This window comes from Populus alba, chromosome 9, assembly GCF_005239225.2.
Source record: "Populus alba chromosome 9, ASM523922v2, whole genome shotgun sequence".
NCBI classification, from domain to species: Eukaryota; Viridiplantae; Streptophyta; class Magnoliopsida; order Malpighiales; family Salicaceae; genus Populus; species Populus alba.
The window spans coordinates 5,401,112-5,425,485 of NC_133292.1; the positions used below are offsets into that span (position 1 = coordinate 5,401,112).

The 24,374-nt window shown below is 35.8% G+C and overlaps 3 protein-coding genes and 1 long non-coding RNA gene across 5 annotated transcripts; 1 reads left to right on the plus strand and 3 right to left on the minus strand.

Annotated features, from left to right (window-relative positions):
• Window positions 1–241: 241 nt before the first annotated feature.
• On the minus strand, window positions 242–4,550 carry LOC118035157 (zinc finger CCCH domain-containing protein 46). Its single transcript, XM_035040672.2, has 9 exons — window positions 3,164–4,550; window positions 2,826–3,011; window positions 2,555–2,734; window positions 2,363–2,460; window positions 2,020–2,277; window positions 1,773–1,926; window positions 1,412–1,615; window positions 1,260–1,342; window positions 242–1,142 (listed from the first exon to the last, which is right to left on the minus strand). The coding sequence occupies exons 1-8, from the start codon at window positions 4,102–4,104 to the stop codon at window positions 1,309–1,311; spliced, it is 2,055 nt and encodes a 684-aa protein (XP_034896563.1). The 5' UTR covers window positions 4,105–4,550; the 3' UTR covers window positions 242–1,142; window positions 1,260–1,308.
• Window positions 4,551–11,049: 6,499 nt separating this feature from the next.
• On the minus strand, window positions 11,050–11,953 carry LOC118035155 (uncharacterized). The gene is made up of 2 exons (XR_004685135.2): window positions 11,551–11,953; window positions 11,050–11,462 (listed from the first exon to the last, which is right to left on the minus strand). It is a non-coding gene; the product is annotated as an uncharacterized lncRNA (long non-coding RNA).
• A 429-nt stretch (window positions 11,954–12,382) lies between these two features.
• LOC118035154 (RNA-binding protein Y14) lies at window positions 12,383–15,914 on the plus strand. The gene is made up of 4 exons (XM_035040671.2): window positions 12,383–12,742; window positions 13,405–13,541; window positions 14,659–14,810; window positions 15,612–15,914. The coding sequence occupies exons 1-4, from the start codon at window positions 12,460–12,462 to the stop codon at window positions 15,655–15,657; spliced, it is 618 nt and encodes a 205-aa protein (XP_034896562.1). The 5' UTR covers window positions 12,383–12,459; the 3' UTR covers window positions 15,658–15,914.
• A 514-nt stretch (window positions 15,915–16,428) lies between these two features.
• LOC118035153 (uncharacterized) lies at window positions 16,429–23,719 on the minus strand. 2 transcript variants are annotated; one of them, XM_035040670.2, is made up of 10 exons: window positions 22,480–23,719; window positions 21,611–21,741; window positions 21,411–21,473; window positions 21,179–21,268; window positions 20,751–20,916; window positions 20,382–20,571; window positions 18,679–19,511; window positions 17,736–18,350; window positions 17,564–17,629; window positions 16,429–17,147 (listed from the first exon to the last, which is right to left on the minus strand). In XM_035040670.2, the coding sequence occupies exons 1-10, from the start codon at window positions 23,086–23,088 to the stop codon at window positions 17,040–17,042; spliced, it is 2,871 nt and encodes a 956-aa protein (XP_034896561.1). In that variant the 5' UTR covers window positions 23,089–23,719; the 3' UTR covers window positions 16,429–17,039. The 2 variants fall into 2 exon arrangements, with proteins under 2 accessions (XP_034896561.1, XP_073267334.1); XM_073411233.1 differs by lacking the exon at window positions 21,179–21,268 and having other exon boundaries at window positions 22,480–23,717.
• Window positions 23,720–24,374: the final 655 nt, after the last annotated feature.

The window sequence follows — 24,374 nt, forward strand, 5'->3', positions numbered from 1 at the left end:
CCTAACTCCCCATGAGTGGTTGTGCAAAGCAGAGCAATATCAGAAATCTACCAACATTTTAGTCACCCACCACCCAAAATCCCCGCGGTGGCCCGCCCTCCTCGGCCCGGCAAAAACATGATGCTCGAAATAGGACAATAACCTCACATAGTGGGCGAGCACACTGCTATGGAAAATTTGTGCACTAAATAGATCCAAGCGATGCTAAACCCTATTGTTTATCATCACAACCACCAACAGCGGCAACAATAAATAAATAAATATATAAACGAGGGCATCAACACCTACAAGACAGCGAGGTAGGGAGAAGAAAAGAAAGAGACACGCCTATAAAACAAAAAAGGTAAATAATTTAAAACCTGTAAGAGGTTAGAGGATTGAAAGGGAAAGAAGTGAATGGCCACCACCATGTGAGGCTGTGGCCCTAACCCATTCATGCCCACCTAAAAAAGAGCCCTAATGAGACAAAAGAGTCCCCTAAAGTAGACTTTATTCACATGAATGAACAATCTTTTATTTACCCTTCACTATCTTTTTCTTCCCTGAAAAATAAAACTTTACTGTTCAACCTGTTCCCTATTCCAATGGATGACAGAAACAATGACAAGAAAAGTTGAAGAGCGCCAGAGCACAGCTTTTGCCCACCTTCAAGGTCTGCAATGGAGTAAAGTAGTTAAAACTTCTGCTACAGTTCTTTTTAACCTCTTCGGGTCTATTTCTGTACACATAGCGACACAGGTCGTAGTATTTTTCTTCCATATAGACTTCATATCTATTTTTTTCCCACCTCGTAAAAGAAGGAGGGTAAAACAAAATAAAGATAAGGACTAGAATTATAGATGATTGTGTTCTGCAATGCGATTGCTGTGTGGTCCAGCACACTGCAAGCCCACATCCATACCCGCAGAGAGGGTACATAACAGTGAGGAAAGGAGAGAGACCCCACTCCCTTATAGTTCATCTGTCCTTTTATGTATGCTTTTATGTATTCATTGTAAGTAGTATGCAACTATGCATTTGATGATGATGGTGATCTTGCTGAGATCTTGTCTACAGATCTTTTTCTTTGTTGAGAGGTATAGTTTTTTGGCTATGCAGCTAGAGGATTTCTTTTTTAACTTCTGTATATGCTTCCAATTTATCTGCAAAAGATTCGAAAATCCAACATTAAAAAGGAATCCAATTTGACAAGTCGAAAACTGTAATGGGATTGAATGCCCCTATCGTATCCAATTACACAAATTTTGCTGATCTCTCACCCTAAAAAAAGTCAATCTCCCCATTGCTGGCCATGCTCACTTTTGCCATCTATATGCCAACGGTTCCATGCCCAGAAGACAACCTGAAAAAACAGTTAATGAAGCTCATTTCCTTCAATAGGGATCATTAAAGTGATTTCTTGCTATGTTACCTGGGCATTTGGAGAAAACATGATTTAAGAGAGGTGATGTTGAGAGAGGTGGTGGGCACTACGGGGTTACTGTTAGAAGAAGATGTAGCAAGGCTTGTGGTATTGTCATCAACCTCCACAGAAGCCGTGGAGAAGACAGTGAGGTTGTCACCAGCTGATTTCTTAGGAGAACCGAAGAGATTGTCCGGGAGAATATGCTCCAAACTGTTCAAATGACACAGCATAAAGTTGAGGGGATTTAGGAGCAGGTAAAGTAATAGTGAACAGAATATAAAAGAGGTACTAAAAAATGGAAAGTAGAAACATAAAGTAGAATATAGCAGAAATTAAACAGAATCTGAGTATAAATGTGCTTTCTTACTTTTCATGGAGATCACTTTCATCACTGCTGGACTTCTCCTCCTTATCTTTATTATTACCATTGCCATCGTTGTGATTGCAAGCTGGACTCACTTCCTGATCAGCATCTGCGACCGCATTTTGCGCAGCTGCAACATCAGGGTTGCTACCATTTTCTGCGGCAACACAGTAGATGTTACCTTCATTTTCTTAAAAAATTATGAACCTAAATTAATAAGTTAATAACAATTAAGGATTGATTAACTAACCATGCTGAACTTCTTTGTCAATGCCATCGATCGGAAAAAGGAGGGTTTGATTGTTGGGACTATGCAAGATAGTTGGTGAAGGAAGGGGGGACCCAGTTGACAAACCGTGGAAGTATCGATGTTGGCGATGATTCTTTAAGTCGTGAAGTTGCAGATTCAATAGCCTTCTCTCTTGGAGTTCAATAGCTTGCTGTAAATCAGCCTCTTCCTCTAATTTCCTTCTCAGCATTTCTTGAGTATTGTAAAACATTCTACCTCCTGCAGACATTAAAACCAAAACTCTACCTCACTAAAAAGGGATGCAATTTTTATTAGATATTCACACTTTTGCTCGTCTTCTTACCAAGATGGAGATCAAATGGCTCTCTACAATTGATCCTAGATGGGCTTGGACAGGCTGAATACTCTTCCCTCTCAATCTGTTGCTGCTGCTGATGCTTCCTGAAATCGTTAAATTAAGAACATAACCATCAATGAGCAACGCACAGAAACTAAACAGAAAAATTCTCAAGATGAAAAGGTTATAGGCCTATACTTGTCCGGGACTTTTCCCTTCTCCTTGTAAGGCTTGACAAGCACACGAGAATCACAAACAAAATGCGGGTTCCCTTTAGCCAATATAAGCTTCACTGTCTCAGCAAACACAAATGTAACAAATCCAAACATCCTCTTCTGCTGGTATGGAATTCTGACATCTTGCACTGGCCCATAAAAGCTTCAAAACCACACAAGCAAGTAACACGTTCTCAACAAATCGTCCTAAATTCGAATTTTTTTTTATGGAAAAACAGGAAAAAAAAACTTACCTAAAATAACTCGAAACATCTTCTTCTCTAAATGTACTGTCAGCAGGAAATGTCAAATAGATCTGTCTTGCGCTTGGGCTCATTGCACCTCCCAATCCCATATGCGAAAAATCACTCCTTTCAGGCCGGATTCTTCCAAACTTGTGAATCTCATCCCCCATCATCAATGCAGCTGCTGCAGCTGATCTAAAACACAATATTGAAGCTACCACAGTTAAAAAAACAACTAACGAAACCCCTTTTTATAAAAAAAAAATTGTAATTTGGAGAATATTGGAGCACAGCAAGTACAACTAAAAAAGGTTTTCAGGTCTCAACTCCATGTGTAACGCATGTACCTTTGGCTTTCATTTTGTGGCTGATGAAGGAAGTTCATGCATTTATTCTGGGGTAAAAAAGTAGCTCCAGCCATAAACTGTGAGGCTGCGGCTAGCTTCCTTTGCTGGGCAGCAGCCTTTGACCTAAGTATTTCTTGGCACTGTTCAAACTCATTAAGTTCACTCGGTGAACCAACAATGGCAGCACTATCAGCCGAATCTCCATGAACAAACCTGCAACCTGTGCCATTTTTGCAAAACCCTCTTGAAAAATATAAGCAAGGCTTCCAACCAAACCCGGAATTTGAATCTTCAGATCCAAAACACATGCCTGGTACTGAAAAACTTCGCTTGTGCAAACTGTTATCACCGAATGCAGGTGGACTCATGGCTAACTCTCCCCTTGGATCAAATAAATCATCTGTCTTTGAATCATTGAGAAAGGAAAAGCGTTCCTGGAGCTCATACTCATCAACGAGATCATTAGCATTGTCATTGTTATTGCTGTAAGGAAATGCTTTAGATAATGAGACAGTGGGTTGAAAAGGTGTTGAACCAGCACTGATATTACTGGCTCCATTAACAACACTGGCATAAGAGAGTGAAGTAGTAGAGTTAGGACTCAATAAAGGCCAGGAATTTGTAGAGGGAGACGAGGAGTTTGCGATGTCAAAGCCATTATTGTTTGGTATTCTTGGAGATGAAATGTACAAAGGACTGGGTCTAGAGGAAGGAATAAAAGCTGGAGAGGGTGTGGATGGTGTATTTGAGGGAAACCCCAATTGGGTTTTGGTTTGGAGAATGAGATTTTGCAGAAGGGTCTCTGGTCCAAAGGCTAAACGTATCATCTCTTTCTCCCCATAATCTTGTAAGAGAAGGTAGCCCAAGATTTTTGAGGCATTTTCAGGTTCCAGACTTTGGATCCTTGAAAACACCATATTAGTAGCTTCATACGAATCCATGGTGATAGAAAACCCAGGACAAAAACATACCCCAAAAACTTCACCTTTCCAGAGCAAGAAAGTAGATAGACGGGGAGGAGGTATGGAGGGGAAATGTGGATTTCGTTGAAAAAGCAAACAATAATGGGACTGGGATTTGTTATTTTAAAGTAACGATCTTGAAGCTGTAAAAAGGAGGAGATACTGTTATTATAAGAGGTGGGGGGACCTTTTTCCTCATATCATGAGGAGCGAGGTTTTCAAAATGCTTGGGCATGGAAAAAAGATGAGAGAGAGTATCAATCAAAGGGAAGTTTGGCTGTGGTGCTGTGCTGCTCTCTCTCTCTCTCTCTCATAAACTGAGAGCCACAACTTTTGTTGGCAGTGCAAACATGCAACAGCATTTGGAGAGTGAACTCACTCACCTTCACTTTCCTCTCTCTTGTTTGATTGGTGTTGGTTTTTGGGTTTCTCTCCCTCACTTTCTTTCTCTTTAATCTTTTTAGGGCTTGTCTTTTGCAGATTTGGACAAAACAAGGCTAAAGTGGGAGGGGAGATTCAGATATCAGCCTCAAAACCAAGAAAGGAAAAGAGCTTACACCACTCGCGCACGCTTAAACATTTCCCAAAATGAAATTAATCTTGTCGAATTGTTTCCAAAAACAATACGCCTATAAATCTGCACGTTCTACAGTGATTTGAATTTGAAAATCTACTCAACGAAGGGAGAGGGATGCGTATCGGAGAATTTTAATGGACTCCTTGGAGAAAGAGCAATAAAAAATATAGCTGTCACATTTGAATTTGATTCACAGAGTTATTTAAAAAAGATTGGGATTACTGAGTCATGTGAGATCAACTTGTAAATTATCAACTCGTTGATTCGTTTATTGTAAATCATCGGGTCAACCTGACTCTGAGTTAACAACAAACTATGGAATGTACGTAGCCATCTTGAGCGGTGATGAATGATCACAACTCAGCTGCTGAGGATTCCACTGGGTCAAGCCTACACTGCAACAAATATGAAAATGAGTTAATTATAACCAAGAAATAGAAAGTATAAACTATATTTCCATGTCTGTAGAAGCCCAATTCATAATGATAAAAGTAGAAAAATTACAGCACGTTAAAGGGTTGCTTGCTAGGCTGAGTTTGAACGAGATGCAAATGGCATTTTAAAAATTTTTGATTTTTTTTTTTAATTTAAAATAATTTTATTTTATATTTTCGAATCGTTTTGATATCTTGATATTAATAATAATTTTTTAAAAATAAAAAATTATTTTAATATATTTGTAAAGTGAAAAACATTTTGAATCGCCACTGCTATCACAATCTCAAATAGATCTTAAATATACCAGTGCATAGTTGTTTTTTAAAGTATTTTTTGTTTGAAAATACATTAAAAAAATATTTTTTTAATTTTTAAAAACATAAAAACAATAATTTTTTTCAAAAAAAAAAAAAACTTTTGAGAAACACAAACAAAGAGTTACATCATGAGAAATGGTGTTTGGAGATTACCAGGCACTCTCTCCGTAAAATCCTCCACACCCAGCCAACTTTAAAAACCTCATCCAGCAGATTACTAGCTGCAGTCCAACGTATCAACAAAAGTTATCTCCAGCAAATACTACAAATGCAGGCTAAATAAAATTCAATCATTTTAATAAAGTACGATTGTGCGATGTAAAATATAAGATAAGCTAATGAAAAACAAAAATATTTCCAAAAAAAATGGCAAAAAACAACATACTTACCGGGCAGACATCCCTGTGGAAGAGGTGCTCTAGCATGCAGTAGCAGCAATGGTTACCACCTGCCTGCGGATCCCAGACACTTTCCATTGAAGGAAAATGAAAGAAAAGCTGCTGCTACACTTGCAGCAGATGGAAATCAACAGCTGATTATGGCTTTTTGTTAATCAGAAAATAGAAACTACATAAATGCAGTTTTGATTTTGGTTAGACAGGATTCGTAGCTAATCGATTCCTAGCTTCACAATGCTGCAATGTCTAGCACTCTTAGCTGAAGTTTGCCACAGTGATTCAATTATTTCTAAGAATTAGCTGTAGTCAAGAAATGTACCTCAACGTCCCTCACCGCCCGCAACTGCTTCTCAGCAAATCTATGCGAAAGAATATTCATTTTTACAGCTTTCAACAGCAGAGACTGCAAATTGGATCATCCAGATCGATGCGCTACTGAGCAGTTAGTAGCGAGTGATGACAGGGTCTGACATCAATTGTCTAGGTTGTTCTTCTATCTTGGTGGTCCTCAAAACAAATTCTTTCGACACGAAAGGCAGCCTTTGTATGGTCGAAGTCTCGTTCAACTACACAATATGTGATAAAGAAAGTCCATGAAAAACAAGAGTTCGGCATGCATTCACCGTCCATTTCAGCAGATGCCGTATAAACCCAAACCATAAAGGACTTGAACTCGATCATGCAAATTACCAGAATGATGATTTTGGCCATTACTATTCCAGACTTACATTTAAATCCAACCATTAATCTGTTTTGGTCAATGGCACATTCCAGTGCACTAACCTGGACGTCGAAGGTTGCAGTTCCTCCAAGAAATGTCCAAGAACTTTTTTTCAACAACTTGAAAGGGAAGCATAATGTCTAGCTGAGAGAGAAGAGCAGTTAGGATTTAGATTTTCAATTAAAAAGGGTCTTAAACCAGGCGAGATTAGCTGGATTGATATTCAGTTATAAAGGTTTTCAGAGTCAACCCGTCACGAATCAGGCTCCAGGCACCATGTTTTCTTAGCAAACCCTAACAAGTATGTATAATCTATCATGTGCTAATTATTGTGAAAATGTTTTTTTTCCCCTTCATTTAATGGCTTTTTACGTGCTTTTGGTTAGGTGTTGAATGAGCTTTCTCCTCTTCCATTTCAAATTTAAATTTGAAAAAAAACAGGTGGAAAGAAAGATTTTTCTTAAATGCATTAACTAGAACAACTAGAATCCAATTTTTTTTTTTTAAAAAAAAACTTAATTTTAATGCATAAAATTTAATTCAAGAGAATCAATATCATAGAAAATCACTTATATGACATAAATACATTAATATGAATATACAGCATTAATAAGGATTCTCTTTTCTTTAAAACATTATTGAAAAAAAAAAGGGTTTTCTTTGAAGAATATCTGAAATATATGAGTGAATTAGATTATACTGAAATCATAAACAGAATTATAAAAAATAAACGTTATAAAAAAAAGTGTTAAAAAATATTAATTTTAGTATTTATTGGGTGTGTGTCTTAATTGTTTTTTGTGTTTTAAAAAATATTTTTGAAAAAAAATTTAATTTTTTTATTATAAATTAATATATTTTTAATATTTTTAAATTATTTTGATGTATTAATATTAAAAATAATTTTTTAAAAATAAAAATATTATTAATATATTTTAAAATAAAAAATAAGTGTAATGATATTCTTACGCATAATTATAAAAATGATAGCATTTGAATTCCACGGCGCACGTGAAAGACTTGATCCAAGTCAAAGAAGGAGGAAGCAAAATACATGGTCATAATCACTTGAATAAACAATAGATTTATGTTTGATGTTCTTACAAACAGACCAAAGTACAGAAACCACACTGGTCCTGTGTCTCTGTTGGTGAAAGACACGCGCCTGAAACAGCGCATGTGACTACCCGTCCCTTGATGTTTCTTGAGACTGCACGCTCACCTGCTTTCGTTCTGACACAATCTCCCGTACGGTGCCATGCAAGACTTAAAACTAGATTCGCCATCTTCTCCTCTCCTCTCGGCACTGTTGGACTTACTTCTCTGCATCTCCGTCGTACAGTTCACATGCCTTTGGTGTACATACTCAGTAGTCAGGGTACTGTGCTGTATCCATACGGAGTACAGTATAAAGAAGACTTTCCCGATGAATTTTACGGCCCCTCCCCTCCAGTCATGGGGTCAATGATTGAGGGGTTCCTTTTATTGCCTTTAAAAATGCATCTCACTTTAAAAATTATTCAATTAATATTATTTTAGTACTTTTCAATAATTATAATATACTAAGTATCAAGAAATAAAGAAATCTTAAAAGACACATTTTTTTTTTGTTAGTTTCAGGTGTTATAATTAGAAGATGGAAATAAAATCAAGAAGAATAATGGGATTTAATAATAAAAAAGAAATAAAGAAATGACATCTTAAAGAAACTAGTATGTAAATTCCGAGAAATACCAATTTAAGAAAAAAAAAACTGATAGAATAATGTCATTAACACATTAGTATTCAAGTTGAAAATAAAAGATATTGTTCATGGATTGATATTGTAAAGTAAGTAATAATAGAGGGACTTTTTTAATAGTGTATTTGATCTTTTAGTAGTTTTTATTATCATATTTTTAAAAAATATTTTTAATTTTGATTTTTTAAAAAATATATTTAATTAAAACTGTTATGAGATGAATTTTTAAAAGCAAGTTTTCATGAATAAAAAATATATTATTTTAATTTTTACATCACTAGAATTTTAAAATTATTATATAAAATAATGAAAATATAAGCTATTTAACTAATTAAAAAGTTTTTTTTTTAATGAATGAGGAATAAATAAAATCTACCATCAAATTATCTCTAAGAAGTGTTTGAGAGCGCAGTATAAATGTGTTTTTTAAAATCTTAATTTTTTTATATTAAATTAATATTTTTAAATAGTTTTGATATGTTGATATTAAAAATAAATTTAAAAATATAAAAAAATATATTATTTTGATATATATAATATATATATATATATATATATAAAAGCCACTTTAAAATATAACTTTTATCACAATTTTAAATAATCACTGAATCTAAAGAGACCTGACCTGGCAAGCATTTTCCCTTCGATAATCCTTAAGAATTATTTGTTTTTGTGGTTGTTTCATTAATTTTTAAATTTTTATACTGAAATTAATTTTTATTTGATATTTTAACATTGTTTTTATATTTTTGTGTTAAAAATAATTTTTAAAATTTAAAAATATTATTTTATATATTTTTAAATAAAAACATTTAAAAAAAACAACAATTATTAAATTTGTACCTCTCTCTAGCCTCTGGCTGTGGGTTCTTTTTTCTTTGTCCTTGGCAGCATCATGGCCACTGGCCCACTTGCTGTATCCGGGAGCAAATTGGCGATACCCATAATAATTCAATCTGGGTTGTCTTTATTACGTGGGTCCATTTCTTTTATTTTGTACGGTGAGTATTTGGTAGCTCGGTAGCTGTGGCTTTTAAATGCATTTTAAAATTGAGATTCATTTTTAAAATATATTAAATTGTTATTTTTATTTTTATTTTAATAATTTTAATGTATTAATATTAAAAACAAACAATAATTTATTTTAATATATTATCAAATAATTTTTAAAAATATAATTTGAAACCAGCCCGACCCATGAAATGGATGGATCTGAATCGAAATTTTGAGAGTTGGGTGCATGGAGGAAGAAATGGGCTATTTATCCAAGTGGATCACCTCCCTTCAGAAAAAAAACACCTGTTTTCCTTTCCTTACAAATACCCTCGAAAACAATCTAAAACGGGCACAGATCTGAAATTTGGTTTATTGAAATTTTTTTCATGGAATAAAAGACTGACTATCCAGGTCCAGACCCGAGCATCAACAGGGACTCTAGCTCGAGAAACCTTTTCTATCGAAGTTTTTCTGTTAGACATGAAGGGATCTGTCTTCTTGCTCAGAAGCTATAAAATTCAAGAAGACACTTGTGGCCGATGCAAATCCAACCTCGATAGACATAATTTTTCTGCCTTCAGCATGATGCCCTTCAAGAATTCTTGTCCTCCTTCCCCTGCTTTACAAACTTGATTAGCAATTCGGAGGACTTGAATCAACCTCGCATGTGTGTGAGCTGTTAAATTGTCAGCTTAGAATTGAGGTTGAATTTGTTTTTTTTTGTTAATTTTTTTTTTATTATTGTTTTGATGTTGTTAATGTTAAAAATAAAAAAATAATAAAAATATTTTATACTCTCAAATACCCTGTTAATATTGAAGTATCGGCAGCTAACAATACCCCAGCTGATCTAGAAGAGCTCAAAAACACACACCCCCACCCCTAAGGGAATTAAAAAACGAAATTCTTTTTGGTTTATAGGAAATCGATCAGTCCATGCTGCTATAGAATTAAATGTTCTATTTTGTTGCCTCCAAAGACCTCTCTTTGGGACTCCGTCTCTCTCTACCTCTGCTTCTTCTCTCAATAATGGCTCCCAAGTCTCGACTCCTTGACCATATGAAACTCTGTGCAACCTAGAAGTGAAGAGTCGTCAAACAATGGCTCAAGTTTCTAGTGTTTTGACTTGACCAAATCTTGGCATAACCATTTTCCTGTTTTGTCTTCCAGCAGGCAAACCTCGATCTCCTAGTCACAGAGTAAATTACTTGTATGGTATCCCTGGTGCAGGTGGATGATAACTTACCACTTATTCTGGATTCCATCGCATTCTCTTCTTAATGGGGCATCCTTTTTTCTGGTTTTCTTTTCTTGGGTTTCAGAAGAAAGCCGTGATCAACCGGAAACCAGATGGGGGGGGGGCAGATTCTTATAATTCACAAATTTAATACAATGCTACCTGTAACTTCAAACATCACTAATTATGAAAAAACACGAGGAGATTTCAAGAGACTGCAATGCTTCATCATTCTTAACTAAAAATATATGGAATACATTATTTATGTACCAGTCCCACCTTCTTGTCAGTTGTATTAGTTTGAGGTTTGTACTGAAGTGGGGTGTTCATGGTTTCGTTGTTTTTTTTTAAATATTCTTTTGGTTAAAAAATATATTAAAATAACATTTATTTATTTATTTTTAATATTAAAACAATCTAAAAATTAAATAATAATAATAATTCAGTAATTCTCCATCTTGACAGCACTCCCAAATAGAGGTGAAGAAGATTCAGCATATATACAGAAAAACTAACTTTACTCTTTCGAAACACAAGACTTTGCGCCCAAACTCATCCAGTTTACAATCAATACTCACTTACAAGAAAATTTAATTTAGAGCACTCTAAATTATAGTAGTAATTATGAAATCAATAAGCTCCACCGCAGAGGTTTCTACGAGAAATATCCAACCAAACATCACAAGGGTTTGAGAAGACATCAAGGAATTACAAAGGGCAAGCTCATTTCCCACTGCTAAATAAAAACAAGGGCTGAAAAGTTAAAATATTGTCACGCGATACCTGTTCAGACAAGCTTTCATTGCTTGATGGGAGTCTTATGCATGTTTGAACATCTTCATGCTAAGCCAATGAAAATACACAGCACTGACCAGGATAGGAAGTGTCAAGGGCACCAAGAAGCAGTAATACCTGTTGTTATTAAACAAATTAAGACCAGTTTAGATTTAAGAAAAAGAAAGAGAGAAAAAGCCAAACGCAGCTGCTAAGTAAAACTCACCTGTCGTTTTGAATGGCAGAGATGATAGGATTGTCCGATAACGGAAGAAGCTTCGATATCACTGCCGCGAATAGAAATCCCACAAAGGAAACGGAACCCATCAAGATAAACAACCATCCTCTAAACGTTGCCGTTTCGCTTAATCTCATTCGAGAAAAAACCATTTCTCTCTTTGGAACCAATCGTGGAGGCGCAAAGGAGACGGGCGGGGAGAGGGATAATTCCGGAGAATAAAAATGTAAAATTTATCATTCGGGTCGGGTATGGAGGAAAACAAATCGGAACCCGTGATTAGCAAATGTTTTTAATTAATACCGTAGTGTCTATAGTTTAATATAATTTAATGATTTTTCTGAAAAAAAAAACAAAAATAATCTCAACTCAATCCATTACCTAGTTTGGTTTTGTCTCTTTACTTATTCGGAGGCAAATTACCACATCTATCTTTGTTTAATAGATTAATAGAGTAATTTTTGTTATTAAAAAAAAGAGCATAATAACTTATCAAGTAATTATAATAAACGACAAGTACAAGTTATAATTAACTCAATTATTTAATTATTCAAATGATAAAATTATTTTTAGAAGTAATTATTTTCTAAAATTATTTTTTTTATTTAAAAATATATAAAATAATATTTTTTTTTTATTTTTAAAAAATTATTTTGGATATTAAAATATAAAAAACTTAATTTTAAAATAAAAAAAATAAAAAAAATCTTCATTTGTTTTTCGAAAAATACCGTTTAAAACACGTTAACAAACGGCACGTAAGGCCCAAACCCAAAGCCCGTTTAAGAACGTAACACTCTGTCATAAATAACCAACACTGAAAAATCCCCAAAATTCCAGAGGGGGAGACAGAACAAAGCACCCACAATTTCTAGAGCGAGAAACCAATCAATAATAATGGCAAACACGGAGGCAGAAGCGGTGGATTTTGAGCCAGAGGACGATGATTTGATGGACGAAGACGGTGCCGTCGACGTCGACGCCTCCTCCTCGCCGCGAGCTCCACTTCCGAAGATAAAGTCGGCTATTACCGGAGGCAGCGCGTCTCCTTCACTCTCCGCTCCTAAAAAGACTAAAGGCCGTGGATTTAGAGAAGAGGTTGATACTGAGAGACAGAGCCGATTCTCCGGTCGTGGATTTGATTCCCTCGGTTCTGATGGTGGGCCTGGCCCCCAGCGGTGTGAGTGAAACTTAAACCCTAGATACTTTTAGCTTGTTGTTTGAATTCCAGGGGTTTAGAGTTAATTGAAAGTTTTAAAAAAACAATATTAGGGTTTTGATTGGTTTTGTGATTTATGAGGTGCTTAACTGTGAATTGATGTGGTTAATTATTTTCTTTTCACCTTTATTATTGAAAATTTAAGATGGAATGTGCTGTTTTTTTCTGTATATGTGATGCAATTAAATAAATAAAATAAAATAGTGAAACTTTTGTTTGAAATTAGGGGAATATGGCATCGAGTCTTATATAATACTAGAGTCTGCTCATGTAAACTAGCTCCACATTAGGTGGCAAAAATCCCACATTGTGCTAGAATGGTTTGCTTGCACGGGGATCCTCCAAAACTAAACTATCTTGCTGGTTTGTTTTGAAATAATTTTATTGGTTAGAGTACAAATCTATTGGATCAGATACCATTGTTATTTAAAAAGAGTACCCTGTTTTTCTTAGTCATTTCATGAAGCAATTTGTGAATGATCCTGGTGCTTTGAAGGTTCTTATAGCTTGAACAAATAATGTTTTGTTCTTGCTAGCTGATCTCTGTTATCATTTGTTTAAAAAGCAGTTTTCTTTTTGTTCCAAAACTTGTGGTGGATGTTAATTGTTCCATCTATTTGCAGCTGTTGAAGGATGGATAATTTTGGTGAGTGGAGTTCACGAGGAAGCACAAGATGATCATTTGCAAGAAGCTTTTGGTGAGTTTGGAGAAATAAAGAATTTGCATTTGAATCTTGATCGCCGCACCGGTTTTGTTAAGGTAAGCAAAACCTGTCCTTTTTTTAATCTTTTTTGTAGTTGGTTGGTTCTTTTGTTAAGTTGGGAGGCCATATTAGTGAAAACCATTGCTAGATTGGAATTCAAAACTCAGAGATCAATCTTATTACAAGTCCCTGTGCTTCACTGATTTTTGGTTTGGAGCATTTGTTCCAAAAATTTTCACATTTCAATTGGAACTCAAATCTAGTGATACAAAATAGCACACAGCAATCTCACTTTTCTTAAAGTATAAACTGTGGGTTGAATCTTTAATTGTTATGATTATAGGCATCTTCTAAAAAAATCATCTCTATTCAATTTGCAAGTTAATGGATGCTGAGATATTAGCTGTGGGAACTCAGATTTATTTAGTTTTAATTCTGAAATGGTGTTACATGCTGCATAACTGTATCATTGATCCTTGATTGTCGAAAATGATCTACCCTTGACTCCACTTAAATTGAGCACTATTTTTATATTTCCACCTGCTATTTGCAACTTGCTCAAAAGGTTGTGCATGGTGCTGGGCTTCTTTTTTTTTTTTTTTTTTGTGAGGAACTGAAACCGTAGTGGTTTTTGATAATGCTTGGCTGTCTCTAACTGTTTTCAGTCATGTTAACTCTTGTGTGGATAGTATTACAGATATGTGCTCATCCAGGAGAGAGAGTATTGATATATAGGATTTTTGTTGGTACTGGTTGCTCTGGTGGTTATGCATATGCACACAAAGCATGATTGCATAACCTTTGATGTGAAGGAAATTTGGCAACGTTTCAGTTCCAAAATTTTGAAAGCAGCTAATGTTTATCTACTCATTCCGCACAAAACAGAAAAATCATAACATTTGACATGTATGCGGCCACATGTAATTATGTTAATTGTATAGCATGGTATTGATTCAATTGGGTTTTGAGGTGGCCAAATTCAGCACTAATGTACTATATAATTTTGCAGTCCTCGGGCCTCACAAAGCTTTATTTCTTGATCATGAATGTGATTTCATGCCTTTTATTGTGGTCATGACAATTAACAATAACATTGGCCTGTTGTTTTTGTTGAAAATTATGAAACAAGTATTCTTTCATTAAGTTAATGCATAATACCTTTTGTTTCGCAAGGGCTATGCGCTGATAGAATATGAGAATTTTGAGCAAGCAGAGAATGCAATAGCTTCAATGAACGGGGGGACATTGCTTGAACAGGTTATCAATGTTGACTGGGCCTTCAGCAATGGTCCCAGCAATTGGGCCTTAAAGAGAAAGAATATGAGGTTTGTCTCTATGCATTACTTTCATAAGGTGAAATTTTTTTTGATGTCATATATTATTACATAGAGAGGATGTCTGTAATTACATAGAAGTCTCCTCCGTAATGATCAAAGTTACTCTAGAAGTTTGAAAAACATTTTAATAACTTGGGTCTTCTAACTCTGTAAATTTCTTCAGTGGGAGTTTTAAATTGTCTCAACCTGCCTGTCGTCTGTCAAGGAAAAAACTCTGGCTATTAATGACAGATTTGTAGGAATTGTTGTATGACCAGACTACCCTCAATCCTAGTTAAATTCAAGGTGCTGTTTATATTTTGTGAAAGAATATGTAGTGCTCTTCAGCTGGATGAAAGTTTTATACCGTGGTTTTAGATAATGCAGTGAAGTTCACACTGCTTCTAAATACATGGCATTAAGCTCAGACTTGGGTGAATTGAAAAGGGAAGAGTTGGTTTTGACGTGGATTTTCTTATGAAATAGTCCAGGTGTTTTTAAGGGGCTTATAAGCTTTACCTTGCTTCTTCATGCTCTTTACTTGTTTGACTTTTTGAACAGTTTAATTGAGATAGTACATGCCTATGTGTGATGTTGTTTCATCTCCATGCGATATGTGCTGTCCATTACTATTATACGACCCCCAATCAAGTTCTAGATAAGTGATAGTATCTTCCTGATGCATGACGCAGTCCTCTTTGACTATATATGAGTTGCTTCAAATCTGAGTTAGAGCTTGGCTGGCTCATCTGCTATATTTTTAGTTGTGTTAGCTGGGAATATAACTTGTTATCTTTCAAATTTTCACAGACCTGGACGAACACATCGCTCAAGGAGTCCTAGGAGGAGATACTAATGGGTTGAGATTTCTGTTATGAAGGTGTATGATTTTGCTTTGAGGCATTTTCTACTCAGTTATCATGGAAGATCGTGGTTGATTCTTGTCTTTATCGGGTTTATGAATTGATCATCTGTTTGTTGGGAATCCCTCCAGTTTCTCTCCTTTTGTTGAATGGATTTACACTAATTTCTAAGTTTAGTAATCATTGTGTATTTGACTCTGATTTTGTACTAACCTTTAAGTTTAGTAATCTGGTTTATTTGGGTGCTTAAGATATATTCAGTTCTGAGATTTTTGTGAGGCTTTTAAGTTCCATTTGGAGTCCAAAGATTTTTGTTTGAGCATAAAAGAATATTGGCCTTTTCAGTTAGTTTATTTGGCTTTGGAGTCCAAAGATTTGTCCAGTGCTACATGGCCGAATTTGGTTACTGATTTGGGTTCCAGAGCAAGTGGTGTTTACCTGGCAAGGAATGCCAAGTATGCTCAAACACTAGCATTCCGCAATTCTGTACACAGTGAAACTCGGAAGCTATCTTGCCGTTATTCTCCAACAAAAGTATGGTAAACAGCTGTGTAGATTTGTTTGGGATTACGGTGTGGTGTGGCAGTTTTTTTTTTTTATATATATATATATTTTTTTTATGGGATCTATAAAAACAGGAAAAAAAAAACAGCATTTTTAGTTTTTAGTAAGATGGCTATACCTGTCGTTATTCTCCAACAAAATTATGGTATACAGCTTGATGGCTCGAGGGGTGGTGGAGTGTTTTTTTTTTATGGGATCTATTAAAAAAAGCAAAAGAATAATATATATTTTTAGTTTTTAGTAAGATGAGATTTACAGCACGCTCGTGTATGCTTTGATAAATCCCCTTCACGCAACGAATGGACTGGAGCTTCTATGAAGGTATTGACGATGGTGTCATCATAAGCTCAACCAAACAAATATTTCCCCGAGCAGAAATGAACTTCGTGTGATATCATTATTAATCTCCACTTTTTGATGAATTTTAGTGGAGGTACGTGTACCAAGAAGAAGAAAGCCTCCAACATACCTTGCTTGCTTGTTTGCCTGTCAGTAAAGAGTACAATTATCAGCAAATTACCACATCTATAGGATACCATGTCACTTCAATGATATTATAATTACGGGTTGATGAGCATGTTCTCAGCTTTCCTCTGAATTCCTTCACTGTACAAACAGTCATATTAGAAATTCTGCTCCTGATGGTTCTCTACTCTAATTCCAGCTTCCTGCTCTCCCACAGCAAGCGAAAAGAAGGTCCGATATTTCTTACTTTCTCTTCTTTGTTAAATGTACAAAACTCGTATACTTGTACTAGTTGATCTATACATGAATGTTTCTGACATGTTCTTCTGTATGCTGTGTGTTTTCCTCAAGAAGCCACAGCCGTCCAATAATTGGCCATGCATAAGGTTGTTGGAGTGCCAATAGTGCGTGACCATACCCAATGTGTGCCCTCCACTCTTCGCATCTCTGCCAACTGCCACAAGTATTGATGTGAGCACCATTCTCATTTTTATGTCCCTTTTAAGTTTATGTTAGCTTGGAAGAATGTTTCAGATTAGAAGCTTGCAGCCACTAGAATTTTAGAACATAAATTGCACATAGAAAGTAATCAATAGCTCAACTTTTAACTTCCTGAATAAAATTTCTAATAAGTTCGTTGTCAAGAGTGTTGGACTATTTCCTAGAAAACATTTGCTGACATGTATAATGTGTTTAGCTTCTATGAAAATGTTCATGTAGTTTTCAAGTTTTAGTCCAACTCCATATTCTTGGTCTGTTTATGTGAAACTTGCAGCTCTTTCTTTGTGAATTAGGATGAACCCTACATCTCAAGTTTACTTGTGTTCATTAATAGAAATCAGAGACAGTAAATGAACAAGTGTTCCTTACTCTTCTATCCTTGAGCTCGAAGATAACTGAATCATCAGAAAATGGGATTGGCCTTGTTGGTGCTACCTGTGAATGTTCAAAACACTCATCATTGATTTCTAATGCTGTCCAGCATCCAGTTAGTATATGAATTAAAAAAAAAAAAAAAAGAGGAAAAGATTCTTATACCAACCTTTGGGTCACAGTTTCTATTATAATCAATATACTTCTCTGCAACATTCTCCAAGCTAGCTGCAAAATCTTTATCCATGCAAACTTCTTCATTATCATCATTTCCACCCTCTTGTGTTTGATCTTCGTCCATTAATTTTCCCAAATATGGGAAGCCATAGTTTTTCCATCTCCATGTCATTTTGTCCATATACCTAACGTACACTTTTCCATCCGAACCAACAAGAAAAAGTTGATTACCTTCAAAGCATGGGCTAGGGGAAGTGATCAAGGTTACACCTTTATTAGGTGTTCCATGTTCAATCCAATTCCATCCAACACCGGTATTCCAATGATATTCAACCAGTCCACCATCTTCTGAAAGCATAAATAGTGAGCCTGTAAGTGATTGTGATGATGCCCTCATAGCAGTTCCAGGCAGTCTTGATAAAATCAAATGTTGCGACTGATAATGCTCATGCCACAATTCAGTCACTTTGTTATACTGGTATAGCTTTCCATTCCTTCCGATGACAAACACTATGTTGTCCCGGAACAGCTCCTGATCAACAATACTTGCAACTTTGGTATTTGGAGGGTTTTGACAATCTTTCCATTTGAATTTCCTCAGGGCAACCTGCACAGAAACTTGATTAAGTGATCAGCAATGGGCTGCTTTACAAGTCTGGGAAAATCACAGAAGTACTTTTTCTGCTGTGGCTTTCTAGCCTTCAGTAGGAGTTTAAAGTAACATTTCAGAATATTTGTTTCTATTAATCTGTAATGTTTCTTGGTTGCCAGATCACATGAAATACTTGTATTGATGGTGATGATGCAATGACATAATGAAAAATTAAGTGAATCAGAAGTAGGAAAATAAATTCTCTGATGCTTTTAATCTTTTGTACACATTGGAGTTGTATACCAATAGAAATAATCTGGTTTATTTGATTCCTGCTACTTACTGTGAACTGCAGTAGTCTTCCATTTTTGCTCACTAAGAAGATTGCATCTTCTTCTGTAACTTTCAGAGCTTTACCTGGAATCCCATCCCATGGAGGGCCTCCGATAACATGTCCGAGATTCTTCATGGCAGTGCAATTCACCCATGCTAGCCCCTCACCGCTTCTTTCTCTTATAAGCAGACTCCCATAAATGTCTACCAAAAACAGACTTCCATTGTAGTTTCCAAGGGCACCTTTCATTGGTGTTGGGTGGTCATGCCTTAGCCAAAGCCATAAATTTTCAGCATAAATATATTCAAAAGTCAAACCACCATCAGTAATAAGGAAAAATGATTTGCCTCCATGCATCATTCGCAGACGAAAGTTAGTGTTGATCCAATTATCTGGGAATCTATATTCTTTCGAAACTTTCTTTGGTCCATTAGCACCTGCAAATAGGTAATCTTGTTGTGCTTGACTTCCCTTTCGCCTTCTTGCCATTGATCTTGTAATTCCTTGATCATTTGGCTCATCTTTTATGCCTTCAAGACAGTTCATCGGTCCACGTTCTTCTCTGCAATACTCAGCATTCCACCCTTCAGTCTCTGGAGCATCTAATATTGACCATACATATTTAATTGATATCTTTTTTTGGAGATTGACTTGATGATTCGGTCCTGTATTTTCTCCACCTAGTCCAGGTAGATGCAATTCTGCAAGTCTACCATCATGCAGTGCGAAAACTATTCTGCCAACTTGGACTTGTAACCCAGAAATTCCACTTGCAACTTTTGCATGCGGGGGATGCATATGACCCGACCATGCCTCAGGAATTTGGTTTCCCTGATCAGTGCCTGGCTTCAAGAGAAAAGGTTAGGTCTGACTTAACAATGATTTTGCTACAAACAGCAAACATGTTCAATGATACACAAAGGTGCAAATCAGTCAAAAACCATGGCTTTCATCTTATTGAATTATTTAAAAATTCACAATCTACCATAATTTCTTTAAGAAATGGTTCCAAAAACAAAACATCTGTGATTTTTGTTCTTCCAAAATTTCTTTACTAGGCATTGTGAAAGCTATTAATCTCATTGAAGGAGCAGTGCAGAAGAACAACCTATTTTCAATACTACTTCTATTGGTTTTATTGCTAGCTAGGTGCATTTCTCTGTTGTGCCAACTTTTCAAACATACCAAGAGCTTTGAATAAAGAATGGATTTCAATTCCATGAGAATCTTAATGTGCAACCAGAGGAATTATATGTTATTCCTGTTTTCACCAGCCAGTCATGACATATGGAATTCCCTAGGAGTTTCAAAAGTTGCCCTTTCCCTTCCCTGAATAGGTTATTTGGAATTTTCCAGTCCTTTGTTGAACCGCCTTCACTGTTCTAAGGGGGAGACAAAGCCTACTTCCAGAATTAGGATTAGGGATTTAAAATATATAAACTGGTTACTTGATCTCAACTCAATGGAACAACATTCTCTGATGGCTTCCCAGAGGATGCATTTTCCTTGGTTTTCCATATGCGAGTCTGAGTAGTGAATTGGATATATACGAGTGAAAACCAGAAAAACCATACTTGGGTTGTCTTTGTTATGTGACTGTCCTTCATTGAGTCTATAAAGAAATCTCATTAGAAAGCATAAGAAGAAGAAGAATAGCGAAACGCCTCACCATTTTGAGATTGAAAACAGTTTATAGTAACTGCTTCACTCACCTGACTGTTTTGATATTCGATACTCAAAAACCGATCCAGAGGATGTGGTGAAAAATAACGACAAGAATTTTTCATTTGTCTCATCTTGTAGACCTGGTGTGATAGATGTCAACTGATGATCTTTGGGACTTCCATGGACTATCCATTTCCACTTCCTTTGGTTCAATCGTCTCTCTACCAATTTACCACCCTGGATATACAGAATACATTGTGAGTAGAGGCCAGGAAATCATTTAGCTTCCTTGGAAACAAGAAGATTTTCATAATACTTCTGCTGTGCACATTGTTCCCCCTATTTGGTTTACCTTTTTTTTCTTTCACTTTCTGTTGTCTGTGTGTTTGTGCGCATTATATTTACAAATATGGTACCTTAGTTAAAAGAAAAAGAGAGATGGAGTAGTCTCCACTCAAGCCATGTAGTGTGCATCCCATCGATGGCATCAGAGAAGCATCTTCAACTTTCCCTTCTGTCCATATATGCTTCTTCCATGATGGTTTTGACCTCCTATCGTATTCGTAGAGATCACCTGTAGAACTGCTTTACAGCACACATTTTTTTCTTTTTCAAATGCAAAGAAGATAATTGCCGAGAACCAATGAGACAGCTTAGCAACAAAGCATGGCTTGGTTGGGACATTGTCCTACACAGAATATCTGATTATAACTACTGGCAACTTCACATTTAATTTGATGTTTGCCGGTACACTTCTCAATTAGATATACTCTGTGTTAACCCGTCCAAAAAGGTTATTATTGATTTCTTTTAATTTGAGTTGTTGATTTGAGATAGATCTAACCTTACGGTATATACTACTTCTGGTCTAATAGTAGCAACAGCAGCAATTGCTGCAACATCTGCACCAGGTGGTCGCCCGTGATTTTCCCATCTGTTCTATGTTTACAGCATAAACTTCGTTAATATTAGAGTCTCCCCATCAGAATCTACTCTGTAAGCAGAGATTAAAATTCAAAAACAATAAAACTAGTTGTAGTCAAGACAGCTTTTAGTTTTAGAAATTCTAGTTTTACCTTGGAGGTTCTGCCTCACTAAGTTCTAATAACGAGCCATTCTTTGTGCAGAAATAAATTTTCCTGGCAAATAATGCAGTGAAAGCAAGGAGTTAATGACTACAATTGCTGCAGTAAAGTAACGTGATTACGCTGTCTCAGACTCTTGGTATGTATAATTCACTGAAAGGAAAGTCTTGAAACTGAAGTGATGCACTCACAACCCATCATGTGAAATGACGCCTGACTTTATTGGGATCGATGAACTTTGTCCTGCTTCTTTATTTGTGCTTTCATCGAGAGTAGGTGTGAACTCTGTCCAAATTGGCTGTGAGTGCTCACTGAGTCTCATCTGAAAAGGAGAAAAAATTATCCAACGCATGAAACAGTAGTGCATTTGACAGTTATAGTGATCAGCAAATCCATTTTTATCAAGCAGGCATCAAAGCACGCTTCACCATCAAATTCAGATCACTCCCTGAGTTTGTTAGCACATATGTCCTGAAGTGGAAGAACTAGCTTTGGTTTCGATTGAACAGTATTAATTAATACAAGAAAATTGCTCATGCATGAAGAAAATCGTGGGACCATTGCACTAGCAACTTCAAAGACAAAACATGTGTTAGAGCTAATTAACATAGAGCCAGCCCAGTTTATGCAAGAGTGCCATGCCTGAATGTTCGACTTGAGTTGTGACTTGGTTACACTGATTACAAGTGCTTGTATAACACAGATTGCAGATTTTATGGTAGCTAGAAAAAAAGTATGTGTAACTTTCCTGATTCAATCCAGTACTACTTGAAGACAAAAGGCTCTTGCAACTACTATGCAATCAAGGTTTGCAGGTCTACAGGTCTGATAGTAGTAATTAGCAAACATTTCTGCCTCGCCAAACTAAAACTTGTAGAAACAGGATAGGTAGATATAAAATAAAGGAGCAAAATATAGATGATCTTAGAAGTAATTGAAACCACGAGGTTTTTTTGAATTAAGATAGATGACTGCAAAGATGCCTCATATTATATATGGTTTCTTCCATGATCATATAGACAAGAGAGCAACTTTTATGAGCTGAAAAAAAGACTAGTACCTGAAATAGGATTCCTGATTCTGATAGAGCAAGAATACTTTGATTGACAATAAAGATACAGATTGCATGACCAACCAATACTGGTAGATCATGGGGTGCTATCACCCACTGGACTCCATTCCAGAACCTCTCATAGATAGAACCACTTTCACCAGTTACCCAAATGGATGACTCAGACATTTTGGTCAACGAAATCCTCTTCCTCAATGGCAGAGCAATCTCAGAATTCTGTTCTTTTCCTCCATCCCCATCCTTCCTTTTCAGACTCCCAGTTTTCTTGGTAACATCATTTTGTCTTTCTAACTGCTCTTCTGCATCTCTTGTAACCGGATGAATTGAACCAACTTTAGTGCAGTTGTCATTAACACAAGAGACAAGGTCATATGGCAGCTCCACTTCAACCCATGTTTTCGATTGCTCCTGGAACTCCCAGAAACGATCAGTTTTCTGCTCAAATTTTCTATTATTTTGTGGAGCATAGTTATGTGGGCACCAAGAATAAGAACCAAAGCTCGATGTCAAGAGGACCAAGATGAGAAATATTAAATGAAACAAAGGCATAATGGCATGGGAGAATCTGGTGATAATAGGGCCAGAATCCAGATACATACACACAGAAAGACTTGGAAACTAAGTCATGCAGGGGGTGTCAAGTACAACTTATTTTGGTTTTTTATACCCCTTGTGGTGCCCCATATAGTGTCATAACAAGAGAAAGGCCACAGGAAACTACTAGAAGGACTTGGCCATCATTTATGGAAAAAACTAGGAGCTCTTTTCATGGCCTTCTCAGCAGGACCATAGTAAATCCAGAGGGAAGGTTGTGGGTGTCCGTACATGGGAGAGATGTTAGTTAACATTGACAGCGTGTTTTTCCTAGGTTTTAACAACCTCTTCATCTATCATCTCTCTGTGGTTAGAATAATTAAGGCGGTGATTATGTCTTTTGGTGGGGTTGCTGAGCTTGCTTACTTTGTAAAGCTGTGACTGTGCTTCACATTTCTTAGCAGCTAGTAATGATCTTCTCACCCAGTTCATGACTTTGTGACTCCGGGCCGAGTTTCTATTTAATTATACGATGCTCTGCAAACGGTAAAAAGAAATAAAATGTTTTTGTGGAGAATTCTTTCTGCTTTTATAAAGTTATTCCTTTATATCAAAGTAGCTGCACTACTCGCACTGCATTCCATGTTGCATATGCCAAAAGCTTGATAAAATGATAGGATGATTATGGCCATCCAGTTGATGATGGTGGCGGTGGCGGTGGTGGGCATACCAGATGTAATCATATCATGGGTCGCTCGATTTCTTTGAGTAGACTTGTGAAAATGTTTTTTTCCAGGTAAACCCCCTCCCCCTTTTTCAACACTGATTGAAGCTAAATTCTAAAGAGATGAGGTAAGAAGATGCCATCGGTTTTTTTCCCGGGAGTCATTATGGCTTTGAAAGAGACACCACCACCGTAGTGGCAAGCTGTGGACTTGTAACTCTCTTTTTTACAATTTTATTTTTTTAGTCAAAACTGTCTTTTCTCGTCCATGTGATTTTGTTTTTATTTTGACAATATCAAGTCTTTTTTATTATTAATAATATGTTTAATTAAATAAAAAACAAACGGTGACTAAAAAATATTCATAAGAATTCTAATGACTTGAATATAAATGAAAAAATGTATTTGTTTTTTTAAAAAAACTCATTTTTCTTGTTCATGTATTTTTTTTATTTTGATGAATTTTTTTTTATTAGAAGCATTATTTTTTAAATAAAAGTTATTATGACTATGGATTCAAATTTCAATAAAAAAAAATAAAATAAAACTATGAATCAAGTCATTTTTAAGCACTTGTATGAATAAATATAAGAATAATAAATCTAAAAAATTATATGAAAAAAAG